Raw genomic sequence first — 18,755 nt, forward strand, 5'->3', positions numbered from 1 at the left:
GTGTTTGAGATTAAAAACCATTACCGTTACAGCCATTCGACATTGGCAAAAAGACAAGCTGTTCCGTTGTCATTGTCGACCATCGCCTGTGTTCTCAAACACTGAGCAATTTGAGATAAGGCCTGCTTTGTAAAAGAGCTGTCCTACCGCCCGCCCATATACCCTTCACTGCAACAAAGGCAGAGGTACAATTTAATTAGACGGCACAAACAGTCACCCCTGTATTATTAATGAGCAGAGATAGAGGGAGAGAAACACTGTGAGAAAGAGAGATACCACAGTTAAACCGAACGTAGGTTAACAAAAGAAACAGATACACATCCAAACCGAGGGATGGATGGATATAAAAACAGAGAGTAACAAGAAGTAACAAACTGACAGAGCGAAAGACAGAAAGCATCTAGTGACCAAATGTGGCAGTCAGAGGTCAGGAATAATTCATGAGTGTCTTCAGTTTACTGGAACAATCAGTCTTTACCGACACAGGCCTGCATACCTGTGACAGTTGATGAGATAGCTTGCAGAATTTGTTCCAGAACCGAATCATTAAAAACTAAGAATGTCAAATGTATAAGTCGATTTTAAGATTCAAAATGTAGCTACTGCCAGATACAAATGCTTATGTTTTGCTGTTATTTTCTCTTGTTGGGAAAACAAGTATATATACTGTATAATTCTCGTTTTTTAAACAAAAAGATTTATAGCATTTTCCGGCCCTTCATCACACTAACTCTGAATGTGCACAATTGGCCATTACATTGGTGCTTGCCTTTTTAATACTGCTAAATTAACATAAACCCAACAATAACGTCCATCCCACAACAGTTTAGCGGCACATAGTGGGAAAAAATACACATGTATATGAATTATTTTTATAGTGGGGTGTTCTCTGTAGCAACCACAAAGGCTGATGGTCCCTCTCCTTTTGCTACGTGGCCAAGATAGTGTCCTGTGAGGGCAAGAAGTATCTGGCATTCTACACTCCATTTGATTTACGCAAAATAAGACACAGGAATAAGTATTTGAGAGACATAGTCCAAACAGAAAGACGCTATTTGATTGGTTAAAAGAAGGGAACCCAAATATTTGTCAAAAAATGCAAGACACAACATTTCTGTTCACTGTTGGCTATTTGTAGGTGTTTGCTATATGTACGGGATAAATAGTGCTCACTGTAAATGAAGAACTACTCAAGTACTTCAGAGGCTGATTCAAGAACAACCACCGAATCTGCATCGCAATATAATTTGGGAGGTCTGCTTTTTAAGACAGACAAATCCTACCATTGAATTGAAAGACCCACAATTTTAAGCAGTCTGAGAGGAACCTTAAAAAGTAAATTTAGCCTTTGTCTGGATCAACAATTTTGCCTTCTTAAGTGCATCCAAGAAAAACAATGTGAGCAACAAATTAGCCATCGGATCCAGATTTATTAGCATAACTGCAATGTCCTCTGTAGGAATAAAATGAAGGATAGTGATGGTATAAGGCTGGATTGGAGTTGACATTTAATTATAGTTTGTGACAGATTTCTCAAAGACGGATCCATTATTAAAAGCAAAACAGATTGGGCATATCTGAAAAAAATAGCAACAAACAAGGAAGCTTCTGTCTTTGTGGTACTGACAATATAAGGCCATTACAATCAGAAAGCTGTCATGAGGAGCTTTATACCATTTGTTATTTTTATACTTTGCAAGCAGTTGTCCACTTATTGTATATTTTCTTTTTGTTCAGGTACAGAGTGAAGAGTGGGGGCAGATACAGGCGATAAAGCATTCATATCTTATCAATTCTACGCCACTGTAAGTACAGTAATAAACCACTTTGATACTTATTTATTTTATAATATTTCACCTAATTTATTTTCCATTTATCTTTTATTTTATTTCATTCTAAAATGAAACCACTCTGGCAACACTAATTTCCCAGTTATAGATATAAGATATGGGTCATTTTTCCAAAAATGTAGTTCTAGCCAACAATACTTTACCTGGAGCATTTATTTTACAAACAAGCATTATTTATATGAAAACTGCAGTGGTGTCCATAGGTACTTGGCTTGGGAACTGGAAGGTCACCGGTTCAAGTCCCCGAAAGACCAAGCGATACCGAGGTGTCCCTGAGGCTAGAACAACACAACTCAACCAAAAACCAATAGTACCAAGTATGTTTCCCACAACGGTGACGTTCTCCCAATACAGGAAATTCTGCAATACAAATCATACTAAAATGCAGCATGGCTTTAAAACACTCTTTACTCATACAGCTGTAAAGTAACAGTAACGCGAGCACGTACATGCACAATACTGTGCAGAGCTGAACCTTTGATGACCGCCTGTGTAACCTCATTGGCTGTCCTCCAACCGAAAAACAGCCCCACCAGCCACAACAAAGCACCAGCAACCTCCGACATTGGCGTAATAACTGAAACCCTATTGTGTAGGGTAATTATCTTATAATTAGTTTCCTTTCTTTTTTTTGCCAAGCCTCCGTTTGGCAAGCCAAACAATAAATGCCTTTGATTCTGGTCCAAAATAGGGAATCCAAAAAATAGACCAAAGGCATGAGATAAACTAAAGCATAATTCATCTCCAGTTTTTGGATTGGTTTAAAAAGCTATATAACAGGACTATTTATACCCAAGCCCAGACATGACACACATCTACTCTGTGGAAAAGCTGTTAACACAAGTTTGAACTTTACAGCCTGCAACTCGCAAGAAGAACAAAGGGTGTTACACACATTTTCCGAAGAACTGTAAAATCAGATTGGTTCCAAAGAACCTTGCACAAGGGATTGACTGAAGAAGTAACTCTGTCTTTATGTGCTATTATTGTGTCAATAGGAGGACATTGTGTGTATAAAAGAATGACTAAACTAGGGATTTGCTTTTTGCCATAAATGTCATATTTCAACACCCCCTTCCTTCCTTAAAAAAAAATATGGCTATTGGTAACGATTTATTTTTCTTTAAACGCTCAAAGTTTGCAGGTTTCTGTAGCAATGAGGACAACAACACAACTGAAACTCAAACAGAATACAATTTGCATGTCTAAAGTCTTCATTATTGTATTTCTAATAATCCAAACAATGATGTGAGAACGTGTTCACCCCAAAGTGTTGCTGCTGTCCCCATTCCTCAGAGACACAGGGGTCCGGAGCATAGGGGTCACGGCACAGAGCTTTTACATGGGAAAAGGAAACTAATCCAACTGGAGAGACTAAAGAGACACTCCAGCTGAGCTGAGCTTGAAAAATATTGTTCTGTCTTTGGTTTTTATGTAGCACATACATTTAAAATTGATGTTAGTTAAACAACTGTTTGGTTAAATATTTAGATTTAACCCACAGTTTGAAACAATACAACATATAAAATTAACTATTCTGCTCTGAGCCACCAGCCTCACTTTAATGAGAAACTGGCAAACAATCATCTTTTGTTTCTTTGGTCATTGAATGAGGGGATTTCAGTTCTCTCGGAATACAAATCAAAAGCAAAGAAGGCTTGATTCTGAAAGTATTTTAAAAGGATAGTGAATGATTATTGCATTACATGCCTTCCATACAGCGAGAGAAGGAATGGTTGTTGACTCGAGATTTTAACTTGAGAACCACAAGTGTGAAAGAGACTGGTTTTAGGACTCATTCCTGCACTACTCTTTTGATATGCACATGTGTCCTTCGGATGCTAATTTAGCTTTAACTCAAGAGTAGCACAGTGCCAGGCTGTAAAGAAACTGTGTTAAAACAGTATTGCTTTGCTTTCAATCAAGGGGAAACAGACAGAGCAGGTAAAAGGAAAATAACAAAAGAGGGAGAGATGAAACAATGGGAGAACAGAAACACATAAACAGAGAAAAACAAGTGAAAGGAAGTGAAAAGAGCGAGACAGAGGCTCTGAATAATTGAGCGTGTCTCTCTGAGAACTCAATATCCTTATCAACTCCTCTTTAAGAACATGACACCCAATCCACGTCTCTAATTGCTGATCTTTGCTTTTCTCTGCAGATTTTAGCTTACAAAGACCTTTGTGAAATCTAAGCTGGAGAAACAGCATCGACTCAGGTGGCAGGAAGATGGATAGATCACAGATACACACACACACAGTAACTCACACTAACACACTAACAAACATGGCCTAGAACAGCTTTAGAATAACTTTAAATGAATTCACCACTTACTGAAACATCGAAATGTCAAAACAACTTAGTTGGCAAAAATTGATGTGGGTCAGGGACTTTAATAACTCTCTTGAAACAAAAGGAAACCCATACAAAATGCAGCATTTAATTTCACATAAACACAAAGAACAATGCCAAAATGTTTCAATTTAATGTTATTAAGACTATCCGAACAATGTAAAAGTAAAGAAGAAACAATATGACGCATGAACCTTCTTAGAGCACAATAAAACATTTTACTTGTTCTAAGTAAGGGATCATGTGCAAAGAGGGGGTCATTATGGAAGAGACACCCTACAGGGTGATCATGGAGCCGACGGTGAACCGAAAGCTGGAGCTGCAGCAACAGAACCTAAAATGATGGCAGCACTGATCCAGGTTCTCTGTAACTGTCCAAGTCTGTTCAGATTTTCTTTTTCATGAACCAGGTTTTAAACAATATCAGAACCCATATGGTGCTCCCTTAACTTTTTACCACCTTTTGATGTTGATGATTTCTATGTCGCTCATATTTTTGACCTCTTTCCTTTTCCATTTTTTCTCTTTACTGGGGACAGTTTAGCCATCATGAATCCAAAGTTTCTTGCTCTCCACATATATAAAAGTGAGCATTCCAAAAACTATTCCATATTGTTTCTGATGGATGAAAACTAATGTTTGTTGTCCACAGATGATGACTTCTTTCTGCAGATTGATATGACTGCAGTCATGTAGTCCCTTGAGCCTTAGCCACAGTGTGTTAGCGAGTATTAACAACCTCTGAAATGTCCGAATTGACAAATCAGAATCGACTACTCAATTAAGGTAACCATATACAAAAGACAAAATTAAGTAAAAGTGATCTGCTGTTTTGAAATTTGCTCAAACTTAAACCACATGTAAGATTTTGAAATATTAGTGCATAGAGTTTCATATTAAAAAACAGCACAATAGAACACAATAAATATGGCAGCTCAAGCTTCTGAAGTTGCTGTATTATTTAAGGATTATTTCAGCCATGTATGCCAGTAAATATTGTCTTTCCACTGCAGTTTCACAGTTTCATTAAACTAATTTGGAGTAAAAAAAAGACAAAGAGCAAAATGAGGCACAAAAAAAACACATGTTTTTACTCTTGCTTCCAAAAAAAGGCTTAAGATGGTGAGAAACAAATATTTGTTATCATATCTGACACAAATCTAATAACGGTTTAAATCATTTGAGATAAACCAAAAATCAACACATTTATTCATAGATTTTTCTTTATCCTCAATCAACTAGTTTTCTATTTCTCTCACAGAAACAGAAAACCATGTTTCCCTCCTTGTTCTCTTTAAAATAAGAAGGCAAAACTGGGCTTGAGGCCAGAGAAAGTGTACTACAAACAGCAAGTGGGAAGTAAGTGGTAAAACCGCCTCCGGAGACACAGCTAGTCCCATACCAGTGTTCTCCGTTTGTACAGTGCTCGACAGGTGGCCCATTTAGCCGGGGACACTGCTGAGCCAAGCATATTGGGCATGGGGAAGTATGACGGTGCCGCAGTAACGTCGAAAAACACTCATAGAAGAGTGGAGGGCCTTTTCAAGTGAAGACTTTAAGACACAATTTGTGTTTGTGTAAACACAAACCCTGCATACAATGAGAAAGCAGTGGTTGTCACTGCAATGTCCTCCCTGGAGGCCGAGGCTCAGAAAAATATGAAGAAATATTTTGCTCTGCATTCAGTATTCAGAGACTCGTGCTGCGATATAATCACAATTTATTTTCCAGTTCTCACATCTGTTGTAAAGGCTATTCTGGAGTGTGTTGTCAGAATCAGAAAAGTAATAAATACTTTTTTTCCGGGGCTGTATAGTATATTCATACAAACATAAGAATCTAAAATGGGAATGTGTAATAAGGAGATAAAATATATATATATATACAATATTTATATAAACATAAAAGGTAATGTGCCTGTGGTTCTTAATTAGTCATATCCATAAATATTTGTACTTTTTATAAACACTTCACATTATCACTGAAGTGTCTACTCCCAAACTCCATACTTCAGAGCTGCCGCCCCTCACTAACCTCTTATGTCTGCCTCTTCTCTCTTTTACCTATATTTTTTAATGCCTTTGTTCATCGTCTGTGATCACAAACATCAGAGAAAGTAAAAAGAGTGGTCGAGTTGAATTTTAAAATCGTCACACACCACAAAGCTTCTCTTCTGCTGACAGCGCTGTCGGCTGAAGAGTCAATCCCACCGGACGGCAGTGGAGGAGGTCGTACCGGCGTCTGGTTCAATAGCAGTTTAGCCGGCTTCATTGACAGTCTGCACCTGAGCTGAAAGCAGCAGAGCTGACAGAAACGAGTCAGGCTGCCTACCCTGCGCTGCCGCCCTGCATTATGCTGCCCTCTGACAGATTTGTGGTCAGGACATTTTTAGGAAAGCCTCTGTAGAATGACAAAACTAAGAAAAAGTGCAGGAATTTGATGGAAGACAAAAGCACTCATAGTATATACCACTGTGTAGATTGTAAAATAAATGGTAAATATATTGTTGTACCAGGTGCACAGTTTTACCTTTATTTGTTATGTTATAAAAAAAGTTTTGAGTATTTTTAGTTATTTATTTTTGACATTTCATTCTAACTTCTTACTTTATATTAAATGTTTTATCGTATAACATTTCGTTGTTAACGTCTTTATCTTTTTTTCTGTGTTTTTTTTACTTTTAACTGTCACAAAAATGAAATTCTCCCAGGATAAATAAAGTATTATGATTCTGATCAGATCAGTAAGACATGATATCAGTTAAAAAAAACTGAAAAGCTACTTTTCTAATATTAAACACATATTAATTTTTGTATTTTGTTTGGCCAGCACATTCAAATGTCAATATCCTGGTTCAGGTTCCCTGCTGGGTTTCCCTCCTTTCCCACAAAAGATAAATAGGCGTGGTGTATCATAACTAATAAATGTGATGTTAGATTCCCTTTGTTTTTTTCATGTGTTTTAAAACCACAACAACTTATGAGCAGCCACCAACCCTGCTGCAATAGGTGGACTCAATACTAACACTGCAGGGGTGGAAACCAAACTGACATTGACTGTGTATTTATCCCATTAGGAAGCAGTTGTGTGTGTAAAGGGACAGACGGATGATTTTTCTCTTACCAGGTGACACTGCCAGCCGAAAATGATGCAGCTTGTCCTCATCTGGGAAACTGGCTTTGCATGTACCTGAACAAAAACAAATGGGAGGAGTTTAGTTAGTATGGTCAGGGGTTAAAGCCATAGCTGCATGAAGGTCTACCATTAGTTTTCATCACTTTCCTTTGTGTCAAATAATGACACTAACATCAATAATTTATTGTATTTATATTAAATTCTATCTCGAGCCACACTCTGTCACATCTGCAGGATTTATGCCTGGGGTCTCCATGTGGCACAACATTCCCTCCTGCTGTTCAAACACATGTACTGCACTCAACACAGATGACATCAAGGGAGAGCATTATTTAACCAAGTTTGTGTGCTAGACATTTTTTTTTAACTAAATCAACAATAGATCAGCTCTTTAAACTGAATGCACAGTTTAGAAATATACTCTAGAAAGACACCTAAGGCTATTGACGCCACATATAGTGAGACTTCTAAAACATGTTTGTGGTATAAATGTAAAGGAAAAACCTAAATGGAATTTAACTTTGTCCTCACATTTAAATAACAGACCACAGAATGCCTTAACTGACCAATCACAATGGAGTACAATCACAATGGAGTATTCAATAGGGTTGGGAACCAAAACTCGGTTCCAAATGAGAACCTATAACAAAATGCTGGGTACCGGGTATCCATAAAAAAAATATCATTTCGGTTCTGCTTAACGGTTCTTAAACGCGGTAACCCGTTAGTATTACAAAGAAAGGCTACATATATGCACGGACCTAGGCTATCTGACAGGACCTGTATACTTAACGTGACTACGTCATGCATCAACGCAACGTGTGATTTGTTTAGATACCAGCATGCAGCATGGCCCAGTCACAACAACACTATCAAAGATGGGACGCGGTAAGCGCTCCAAAGTGTGGCTTCACTACGCTAAAAAAGACAACGACAAGGCACAGTGCAATGCCTGTGGGAAGTTAATTAGCTGTTCGTCAGGTTGCACAATTTGAGCAAACATTTAAGACAGCACGGCATCGATTTCAAAGAATGTACCGTCTCTGATGTCTTGCGGTCTCCGAGCCCGAGTATGCTATCAACAGCTAGCACTAGTAGCACCCCGCTATGTCCAGTAGAGACAGGTAGAGCTGAACGCGACACACCGTTCTCTTTAGCATTAAAAGGAAAGCTGACCAAAGAAAAAACGGAGTGTCACAGAGCGGTAACGGCGTTTGTAGTAAAAGGGCTTCATCCCTTCTCTGTGGTCGAATCTCCGTCGTTTAGGTATGCAAGGTTAAAAAAAATGTTTGTGGGATTGTAGGGTACTTGTACAATAACAGATACTGTTATGTTGAATCGTTTTTTGCAGGGAAATGACCAAGGCCCTAAATCCGAAGTACACGCTTCCCTCCAGAGATAGCTTAACCAATGAGTTGATTCCTGCCTGGTATATATCCTTTGCTATCAGAGGTGGCCTTTCAGTATTTGTGCGTGCCTCAACCCCTAGCGAGAGAGTTTTCTCCACTGCTGGAGACACTATTTGCCCAGGAAGATCACGCATACTACCAGAAAAGGCTGATATGCTGATTTTTCTTAACAAGAACTGTTGAGTTGCATACATCTTTAACATACCCTCTGTTTATTGACTTTGTTTACTTGGTTGCAGGCAGCTAGGTGCTGTGCACTGAATGTACTTTAGTTCTAGCATTTGGCCCCTATTGCTGCTCGGACGGACTTTTATTTTTCTCGAAAGTGACTTGTATGATTTATGTCAGTAGGTTTCCTATAAACACACAACATGCAGCTCAAAACATTATTATCCATAAATGGTTCAACCGCTCCTGCTTTCCATTGTGTTGTCCACATTTGTATTATATGCATTATACTGTTTAGTTTGTGAAATTTTCAGTTCACGCTTAAAAGAATAAAGATATTTTTGTTATCTAAACATTTGACCTCTTTTTTTTTACCATTTTGGAATCGAAACGGGGAATCGATAAGAACCGGAATCGATAAGCAGAATCGGAATTGATAAATTTCAAACGATACCCAACCCTAGTATTCAACAAGGCTATTGAGTAGATGAATGCATGTTGCGTACCCCTAGTTTATGTTTAGTATTAGTGTATTATACGTATATTTAGGATGGGACAATGACAATGACTTACAGCTCCTTAGGATTGCTTTTCAACTGCACTACGTCAGCAGGTTGATGGCATTAAAAGTGTTTTAATGCTGGAATACGTTTCTATTCACCGATGCGTTTACAGAGATCATTTAACAACATTTTATTATGATACTTGCAGCATCAACTGTATTTAGATTGGTGGTTTTTAATTACCTTTAAAGTCCTAATGTCTGGTTTTTAAGTCTTTTCTTTCTAGAGTGTCAATGCTAATATAAAGTGCTTTGAATTACCTTTGTGTATGAAATGTTCTACATAAATAAAGTTATCTTACTCTAACTCTTGAAATACTGTAATTGTTTTGTATAGCTCTTAATGGTCTTGGCCCTAGCTATTTATTACATTTGTGTTTAATTTATGAACCATCTAGAACTATCAGGTCTAATCGTACTTTCATTATACCTAAAGTTCAAGTTGTGACGCACTTTTGTACTGAAGAAGATGAGGGCCACACCTGAACATTTTGGACATCTGACTAAAAGTGAAAAATGTCAGAATTCTGAGATTTGAGTCAGAATCTTGAGGGTTTTTAAAAAAAAAATTTAATCACTCTTGGTTAGATCTAAAAACGCTTTTAAATCTGGCCCTAATCCTCTTCCATATCTTTGTGTATGAAAAGTGCTGTAAAAATAAAGTTTGATTTGATTTGCTAAACGGAAACCTTACAGAAGAAAAATCTAAAAGCACTGAAGTAGCTAAGTCCCAACATTAGCTTTGAGCCAATGTTATCACATGTCTTTCCTACAAGGCATATAACAAAACACATTTTCCAGCTAAACAAGTGTTCTTCTTTCTTCATCAACTACGTCATGTGTTTGCTTCCTTGGATTTCACGGTCCTCAGCTGAGAGTGAACTCATCAGACCACTAACAACAGCCGACATGCTGAGTTCAGCCAAAGCAACGATAATTAATTCAGCACTCATGCATAATAATAACCAGACAACTGAGCAACGAAGATCCGATAAACTGTAATGTCAATTCTCATGAAAAGGCAGAACTAAAACGCAGTTTGGGGGTTATAGTCTGTTTGAGCAAATAAATCCTGAGGCCCGAAGTATAACAAACATGACGCCTGAGTAAGGCTCAAAGCGCGCGTGTTGTTTATACTTTGGCTTATTTCCAGCTCCATACAGAAAACATGTATATGGAAGAGCCAGGTGATCTTGCTCAAACTGTAAATCTGAGTTGTTGTGATGAAATGAAATGCTTTACAGGCAGGTATACTGTAGAGTAGAGCAGGAATGACTGTTCAAACCCAGAAATGAGTTAGAATTTTTACCATTTCCAGTTCCCTTTTCTTGAGTTTAAGTTTTTTTTAACTGTGTTAGATCCCTGAAAAACGTTCTGTGGTTAACACAAGCTCAAGAGATTTTCCCATGTTGTTATATGACGTAAAATAAGTCAATAAATACCCAAATTGTGACTGTCGGAAAGACTACTCCATGACTTTGAACATAAGCCACTTTTAGCTTAGCGGTGGTGACGTTAGCTTTTTCCTTCAGGTTATTGCAGATACGCTTCAAATATCATGATAAGTATCTAAATATATCATCATGTTTTCTGCAATATTCCGAAATCCAATAGAAAAGTCCCATTTCTTTTTGTCGAGGGAGCCCTAGCGATGCTAACTTCACTAATGTCAGCCTACAAAAATATGTCATCCCTGCACCTCTATATTTCCTTTGTATTTTTCAGTCAATAATTCAGACTGACTGGCCTTTAATGAAAAGTTTGGACGTGAACAGATAAGCAAAATACAATGTAAGGCCTATGTTAGGAAAGAAGTTTTCCCCCGTTTTTTTGTTGAGGTCAAATCAGTGCTGATCATACATGTAGTCTATTAAAGTGATAAATCCGAAACTTTGCTATTTTGATAGAAAAAGCAGAAATGATATGTCTGACTCGACAAACTGAATAGGGAAATCTGTGTGTATGGCGTATAACGGGTAAAGCACTTGACCAGAGACTGAATATGGAAATGAAACAAACTAATATCATATTTTCTCTTTTGTATTTTTATGCATTTTCCTTGTTCAATGAAGACAAAATAATGCATCAAAAAAACATACTTACTAGGGAGATGGGCTTCAAGTTCTGAAACTTCTGTTGAGAGAAAAAGAAGGAATCATAATTAAGAAGTGACTAACAGTGATATCTGTCGCTTTATTATTTGTCTGTATAGTCCTATCAGTCAGCATGAGATGGTTGATCCAACAACATTGCATTACTTTTTAACATTTCGCTATTTTACATGGCTAATTAAATTCTCTGAAGAAGAAAAAGATCTGTTAAATTTGATTGTTGAAACAGACTGAGAGAAAAGAACAGTTGCACTTTCCTGGGAAGAGCAGGAAAGATAAGTAATGCAAAAATGTTATCAGAGAGCAGGTTTATTTTTACCGAGGATGTACTACAGTGTGTTTTACTAAAGGCCTAGCAACCTTAGTTTGAATTTCATGAAGTGCTGGTCCAAAGCCAGCTCATTAAGCAGTTTCCTATCTAAGAACTGTATTGACCTTTAACAAAACCATAACTCTCCTTGCTTCAGTACCTACAGAAAAACAAGTCACTCCAATGGAGTATTTTTTTCGACAAACAACAAAGCCAAAAGCTGGAAAGGACAAGGACAGTCGTTTCAAATTTAAAAGAAGGAGAGCGCAGGCAGATGTGTGGGAGCTGCTTCCGAAAGGCAACTATAAATACCTATAAATAAAACTGAAGGAGCAAGAGGCCAAACATGGACAGAGTGAAAAGAAATGAAAAGAGAGAAATAGAAATGTAGAAAAAGGAATAGAACACAAAGTCCAAACATCCATAGAGGAAAAGGAGCGTGAAATGTGAATTCCAGTGCTGAAAACCACCACGTTCTTGACCTGGAGTACATCCTCAAATATCTGTTTTGTCTTCATTATTCGAGCTGAAAAAAATACCGGTACCTTTGGTAAGGAGGCGGTCCCTGATGGAGACCCTGTGGGTGGAGTCAGAGGCTCCGGAGGCACGGCCCGCCTTCCCTCCATCGTCCCTCTTCAGCTTACTGGCCAACGTAAGCATGGCTGCGCTGCTGTGGTCTGCCTCGGTCTGCCCACCGCTGCACTGCTGCTGAAAAGCCTGTCAATCAAAAGGAAGAGAAAACATTGGTCAACGGAGAATAAATCACAAAGAGTTTCAATAATCATTTCTATCATTTTCTACAAAAGACGTGCACACAAGTTAAACTGGGAAATATAAATGTCTCACTGTATTGAATTTAATTTGTCGTCAGTGTAGAGTAGACCATGGATGAATGAAGAGAACTGGATACAGCATTAGAGGCAGGGCCCGTTCATACCTACGAAAGTTAGTCAGTGGATAATGAATGAAAAATGGCCTGACTCTTCTCTCCAAAGAAAAACGGGATCTTCCAGCAATTTTCCACATGTATTTGGCCCATAGAGCTTAAGCACTCGAGTTTTCCTTAGGCCCCGGCTCCAATCCACTTAGTCACAGCCGGTCTCGGCTCAGTCAAATGATTGGAAAATAACTCTGGTTTTGGCTGTAGCGCATTTAACAACTTTAGAACCAAATAATTCAAATAAGGGCATTTCAAGAGTTCGTAATGTGAAGTCGATCTACCCCCAGAAAATGGTATGCTGATATACAGATGTTAGGCCCTACTTTCACATTTTAAGGGTTAGGAGGCTTATGGACCCAATGACATCACGTAACTGATGCGGAAGTTGCAGTACCACTGTTTTGTTATGAAAATCTACTGCAAAGCCCTGGGCGTTGATTTGACAGCTTGAATAGACTTCCGCCCCATGATACTGCACAGATTAAGCAGACATACAGTAAATAGTTCAGAGGCTTGCTGGATAAAAAAAAAACAATAGAGCAAGGAAAGGGTCTTTAAGGTACATTATATATTATATATACTGTAAGGCCAAAGCTGAGCTGTTAAATTATAGATCTTAAAATCAGATCATGGTAGTAATTCTACATTTAGCTTCAGAGTTTCAACCCATGCATATTTAGAACCAACCAGGTCTCATATATAGGCGAAGAGGATAATAGGGACAGAAATAGCAAGTGTTTAATGAGCAAGACACAGGGAAATAATGAGGTCTAATTCTACTCCCTCCTTTACTTCCTATAGCGATAAACTAACAGCTACGACAACATTTAATTACGGTGGAATAATTGAGTGTTTGACATCGATTAAAGGAGTCTATTGCAATTAGGACTCCCTGGTAGGAAAAGACGTGAGGTGCCAAAAGATTTACAGTCTTGTTATGTGAGACCACATGCAGCCTGGAAACTAAGGCGATTAATACCACAGCCATAGCACTTTCCTTCACAAAGCCTATTGTCTTTAAAAAATGTAATGTATGCAATATATTTAAAGAGATACATTTGAATCATCTGCCGGATAAAGTTAACATATCATATCTTTGACACTCTCTTAAAAATGTAGTTTATCCGACATAGGGGAACATACACTGACAAGCAGTACAGGACAAAAGCGTGTTTCAACATCATGCTTCTTCCAACTTCCCTATGAGTCATTAAGCAGGAAGCCATCATATATGTTTGACATTCTAAACTGAAGGCATACTTTTCGAACATGTATTACGGTGAAACAATGTTTTTGAAAGCTTCAAATGTCTGTAATTTAAAGTTGATGTAAAACAATTTTCCAACCAAACAATATTCCAATTAAGAGACCACTTCAGCATTATCAGTTTCTCTGGTTGTATTATTTATAGGTATGTCTTTGAGTTAAATTCATTTTTATTTAATTTAATTGTATTCTATAAACTACTGACAATTTTTCTCTGTGTTGGAATTCAACAGACACTGGACTGGCTGCCATACATGTAGAGATACAGATTTAGGAGCTGTATATTAAATCTGATATAATGTATTCTAATGCAACATCAGTGGAATTATGTGGCTAAGGGAGGCTTTTCTCTGGCATTTATTGTACATGCATGCATATGAAAAGTAAACAATAGATGTACTTAAATCAAGAAAAAAGCAAGTTAAGTCTGGCTAAAAAAGTGTTCTACATTATTTTTGAAATACTTAAAAACAGAATCATTTAAAAGTTTAGAGGTAATTATATGTTTTGTACAAATGTCAGAATGCAATCAAGTCATGGTAAGACTTTACATTAAGAAGCAAACAGGAAACAGTGTGTAAACATTTTTTTTTAAATCACCAGTAAACAAATACCTATTCAAAAAACAACTTCCAGGGAATTTCAAGCTTTCAAAGAATTCTGCGACCTCTTTGCCTGGTGCTGCTGCATGAATTGTTCCAAAAAATTTATGACATACTACTTGTTTAGTCACTTAAGGCACATAGGATCCCATCTGCTGTATTATCCTGTTTACTCTATTTTTCTGCCCAATATTACCCTTAATATCACAGGTGGTGCAGATAAAATTATTTTAACCTTGCTAGGGGAGCAGATCACTAACATCTCTGACGTGTCCAGTGAGCACCGGGGCAGAGGTAGCAAAGGGTGAAGGCATCAGGTATCAGTGAGCCATGAAATGTGTGTCACTGAGTCTGACTCACAGCCCACCAGCCTGAGCTGTCAATCACTGCACCCTGGCCTGTTTCTTACTGACACCAAGTACCTGGATGTTAGTCAAGTAGCTGCAGGGGTAGGGGCAGAGCCACGAAGCAGAAAATAGCCTAGGCTTAAATACAACTAGCAGATACAATAATGAAAGATCTGTTGTGTAATCAGACTAAGTCCCCACATATTGGAACAGTATGTCAAGCTTATTTACATAACCAATATATAGGACACATTGGTAGAGTAATGTTAGGTTAACTTGCTCTGTAAATAAATATACCCCCTGTAACTCACGGTAGACAAAGTGAGTCCAGCTAACTTGATACTCAAACACGTAAAAGCCCGTATTCCTCGCAACAACACCTCTTTAAGAGCTCAAATTAATATTAATGCTTATATGAACACTTTTATAGGTAAAGTTACAGCTTCGTCACTGTACTTTTTAACTCGATAACCCAACGCAATAACAAACCGCTAACACTGCAGCTAATAACAGCTAGCTAAACACAACGTCCAAGCTTTAACGGTCTCAACTAAGGCTTATTCTGTGCACGTGTGCTTGGGTGCACGAGTACATGTCACTTGTTTCAATTTAGTAAAGTCGCACGCGAGTTGTTGACGAAGTATGTGTGCTAGCCAGTGTTAGCTTGTGTGTTTTCTGGTCGTTGTTTTTTACCTGCTGTCTCAGAGCTAGCGCCCCTTGCTACACCATAATAATCCGCACTCCTCGGTTCAAGGTGATGTCTGCGACTCCAGTCGGAAGATATAGGAGGCACGTCGGACTGTAAATAACTTAAAAGTGATTATTGGGGACTCGGAGTGGATTTAAACTGATTGGGGAATCAGCTGTCAGAACTTCGCTCCGGTGTCATGGGCAACGGAAGCGCAGTGAATGCCGTTTGTTATTGTTGTCCGGGTATACATGGCGGCAGATAATCCGTTCCGCTGTACAGAGGACGAGTAGGTTCCATAGACTGCAAACAGAGAGGTCGGTTCTAGCATTTTCGGCTATGAAAATGAACAGAAAAGTAATAATACAAAGTCAAAGTAATAAGACATTGTACAAATAATATGCTATAGGTAAAATTCCTGCATTGAAATTGTAACTTCAGTAAACGTTTTCCAAATACAAAAACGTTTTACGAAGACAGAACATTTGTTACAAAATTGTATTTAAAATGATCAAATTTATAATTTATGAGTTTTACTTTTTTAATTTGCCCAAGTGTTAGCGTGTGGACCCACACACTTATACATTAGAAAATACATACTTTATTAATCCCCTTTCACTCTGTTGGTATACAATGCTTTTGAATCATTTCTGAATATGCTTTTGAATAATGTTGGTGATTGTTTCTGTAAAATATTGATTAACTATACTAGTATACAGTGAAGTGCTTCACACATTAATGTCTCCTACTGTTCATTTATTTTGAAAGGTAATGCCTTTGGGTGATTTTAGAGACTTTCCTTTAAAAAAAAAAAAATGCAATATTTCTTCATTTGCCAAGAAAACCAAATAAACAAAGAAAAAAAATAATAAAAATGTATTCTTTTTTAATTTTTTTATTGTGCTATACTTCATGTGTATGTATTTCAATTATTGGTGAAATTATCCGTCGTGGATCATATCTGTATTAGTCAAATATATGACAGTAGCTGTGTTATGATATGGCTCTTAGCATTTTATTGCATATCTTTTATCTAATAGTAATAACGTCTTCCCAGATTGATAATAAAATTACAGTTATTTTGGAAAATATTGAATATAATGCTTAGGAAGGTTTATCCACATATTTTTTCACATGGACACATGTGCTTTAAAAATAGCACCCTTTGCAAATGGGAAACAGAGTCTCACAGTTTGACAGAACAGCTCATTGGCTTGTCGGAGCAAACCCAACCCCTCTAAAGTATTTGGACAAAACTTGAGTGACCTGCTTGGTTAGACAAAGTTTGTTTTCAAACCAAATTATAATGATCTTAGAGTGGATGATTATATTGTTGTTTATCTATATCTGTTAAGGTTGAAACAAAATGGCCGAATAAACTCTTAAACTTACATAGCATAGAGAACAAAAGGTCATTTATCCAGATGGGATTAAAATAATTTTATAAAGAGCGGGCACTTTTTCGTGAAAAAACCTCCAGCCTCTCCTCAGATGACTCTAATAAATAGAAAACACAGTACTGAAAATAAATGCATTCACTTTGAAATAAAATATTTCTGTCACTACTGTGTCTGGGAGCCCAACATCAGAGTAAAGAAGGGGATAAGCAAAGACTGTCGTGCTTCTCTGCCCAATGGGGAGTAATTAAGTGACGGAGGAGTCACCCTAAGGAATTTCAGACTTCTGTTTATCTTTTTTGGGCAGCTTTTAAATGTTAAATTAGCTTTTAACTTTGATGTCTGCATACCAATGGTGACTTTAACATTTTTTTCCTGAAGTAATAAAAAAACTTCTGCAGTTTACATGCAGGATACAAATATTAGGTTTTTTTTAGTCACTCGCTTTATTTCACTGATGAAAAAAGGGTCATGCAATATTATTATTCATAAAGAATCTGAGGTTGTGTTGTTTACATTTCTCATTATGCATATGCCAGTATTTGTTATATATATATATATATATATATATATATATATATATATACATAATATCAAACACAATGTGCCATTCTAAGCCCATACAAGGGTATGCTATAACACTTTATCACCTTAAATGTATTGTATATAATTGCAATTGTTAATTATTATTCAGAAACACTACAATCTAACTGTAGCCAAAACCCCTGACCCCAACTTTTACCCTAAAAAATGTCTAACACTAACCAAATACATTAAAAACTGAACCAATCCAAAACTAATCTAATCTAAACATCGGCTCAAAATAGTTAAGATATGATAAATAACATATTACCAGGGAAGATAAGGGTACAATGTAAATGTGTTTCACAGTACAGTCCCTAGCAATGAGCAACTGCTGCCTTAAGCTCTAAAACAGACACAAATACATTTTAGTGTTATCAATCACATTTCCTCCTTGTGGACCTCTGCAAATCCCACTTAAGCTGGTACATTTAAGTTGACCCTTTTATAAGATGCATTTCTGTAGTCTTATATGTATGTGAGGGGAAATAAGTTGGAATCACCACCAGTTCCATGTACATTAAAGTGACATGATGCTGTCATTTTAATTAGACTGTGAGTGTGACTGCAGTGACAGTAGCCCCAGTGCCTTTAATCTTACTCATGTAGAAACAAAGTGTTACACCGGGGGCTTTGCTCTTCCTGCTGGACCACATGGCCCACATGAGAGTGTAGTGTCTATTCAGTTTAAGAGGGAAAAACATCTCTGTTGCAAAAACACATCCTGTTATATGCTGTGTGTTCACTTCACTTTTGCCAAACTGTTGCAATACACTGCAGAAAGAAAGTGCATCTGCTCAGCTATAGCTAACCTAGACAAGTCAGTGAGTCTAGGTTTACATCCCCTGCCATCAGGAGGAATGCAATAGTTCTTTATGAAACTTCTTCTGTAGCTTATCTTGTCTGGGGTGAAGTGTTCCTTTAATTTGAGGTGAGGACGTCGACGACGACGACGACCTGTCTTTCTCAAATGAAATATTTCCTTCGGCACAGTGATTTCATTGAAAGGAGTAGTTTTGGAGAAAGTAAATAGTAC

General features: G+C 37.4%; 1 protein-coding gene across 2 annotated transcripts in view; it reads right to left on the reverse strand.

Annotated features, from left to right (window-relative positions):
• Positions 1 to 15,997, reverse strand: part of ube2f (ubiquitin-conjugating enzyme E2F (putative)) — a 43,461-nt gene extending 27,464 nt beyond the window's left edge. Inside the window, exons 1-5 of one of the 2 annotated variants that reach the window (XM_063888379.1) lie at positions 15,746 to 15,997; positions 12,744 to 12,834; positions 12,443 to 12,614; positions 11,580 to 11,609; positions 7,326 to 7,391 (exon numbers count right to left, since the gene is read on the reverse strand). In XM_063888379.1, the coding sequence (XP_063744449.1) occupies positions 7,326 to 7,391; positions 11,580 to 11,609; positions 12,443 to 12,557 (211 nt within the window). In that variant the 5' untranslated portion in view covers positions 12,558 to 12,614; positions 12,744 to 12,834; positions 15,746 to 15,997. The remainder of the gene's footprint in view (positions 1 to 7,325; positions 7,392 to 11,579; positions 11,610 to 12,442; positions 12,615 to 12,743; positions 12,835 to 15,745) is intronic. The other variant, XM_063888378.1, reaches the window with a different exon arrangement.
• Positions 15,998 to 18,755: the final 2,758 nt, after the last annotated feature.

Source organism: Eleginops maclovinus, chromosome 7 (assembly GCF_036324505.1).
Source record: "Eleginops maclovinus isolate JMC-PN-2008 ecotype Puerto Natales chromosome 7, JC_Emac_rtc_rv5, whole genome shotgun sequence".
NCBI lineage: Eukaryota > Metazoa > Chordata > Actinopteri > Perciformes > Eleginopidae > Eleginops > Eleginops maclovinus.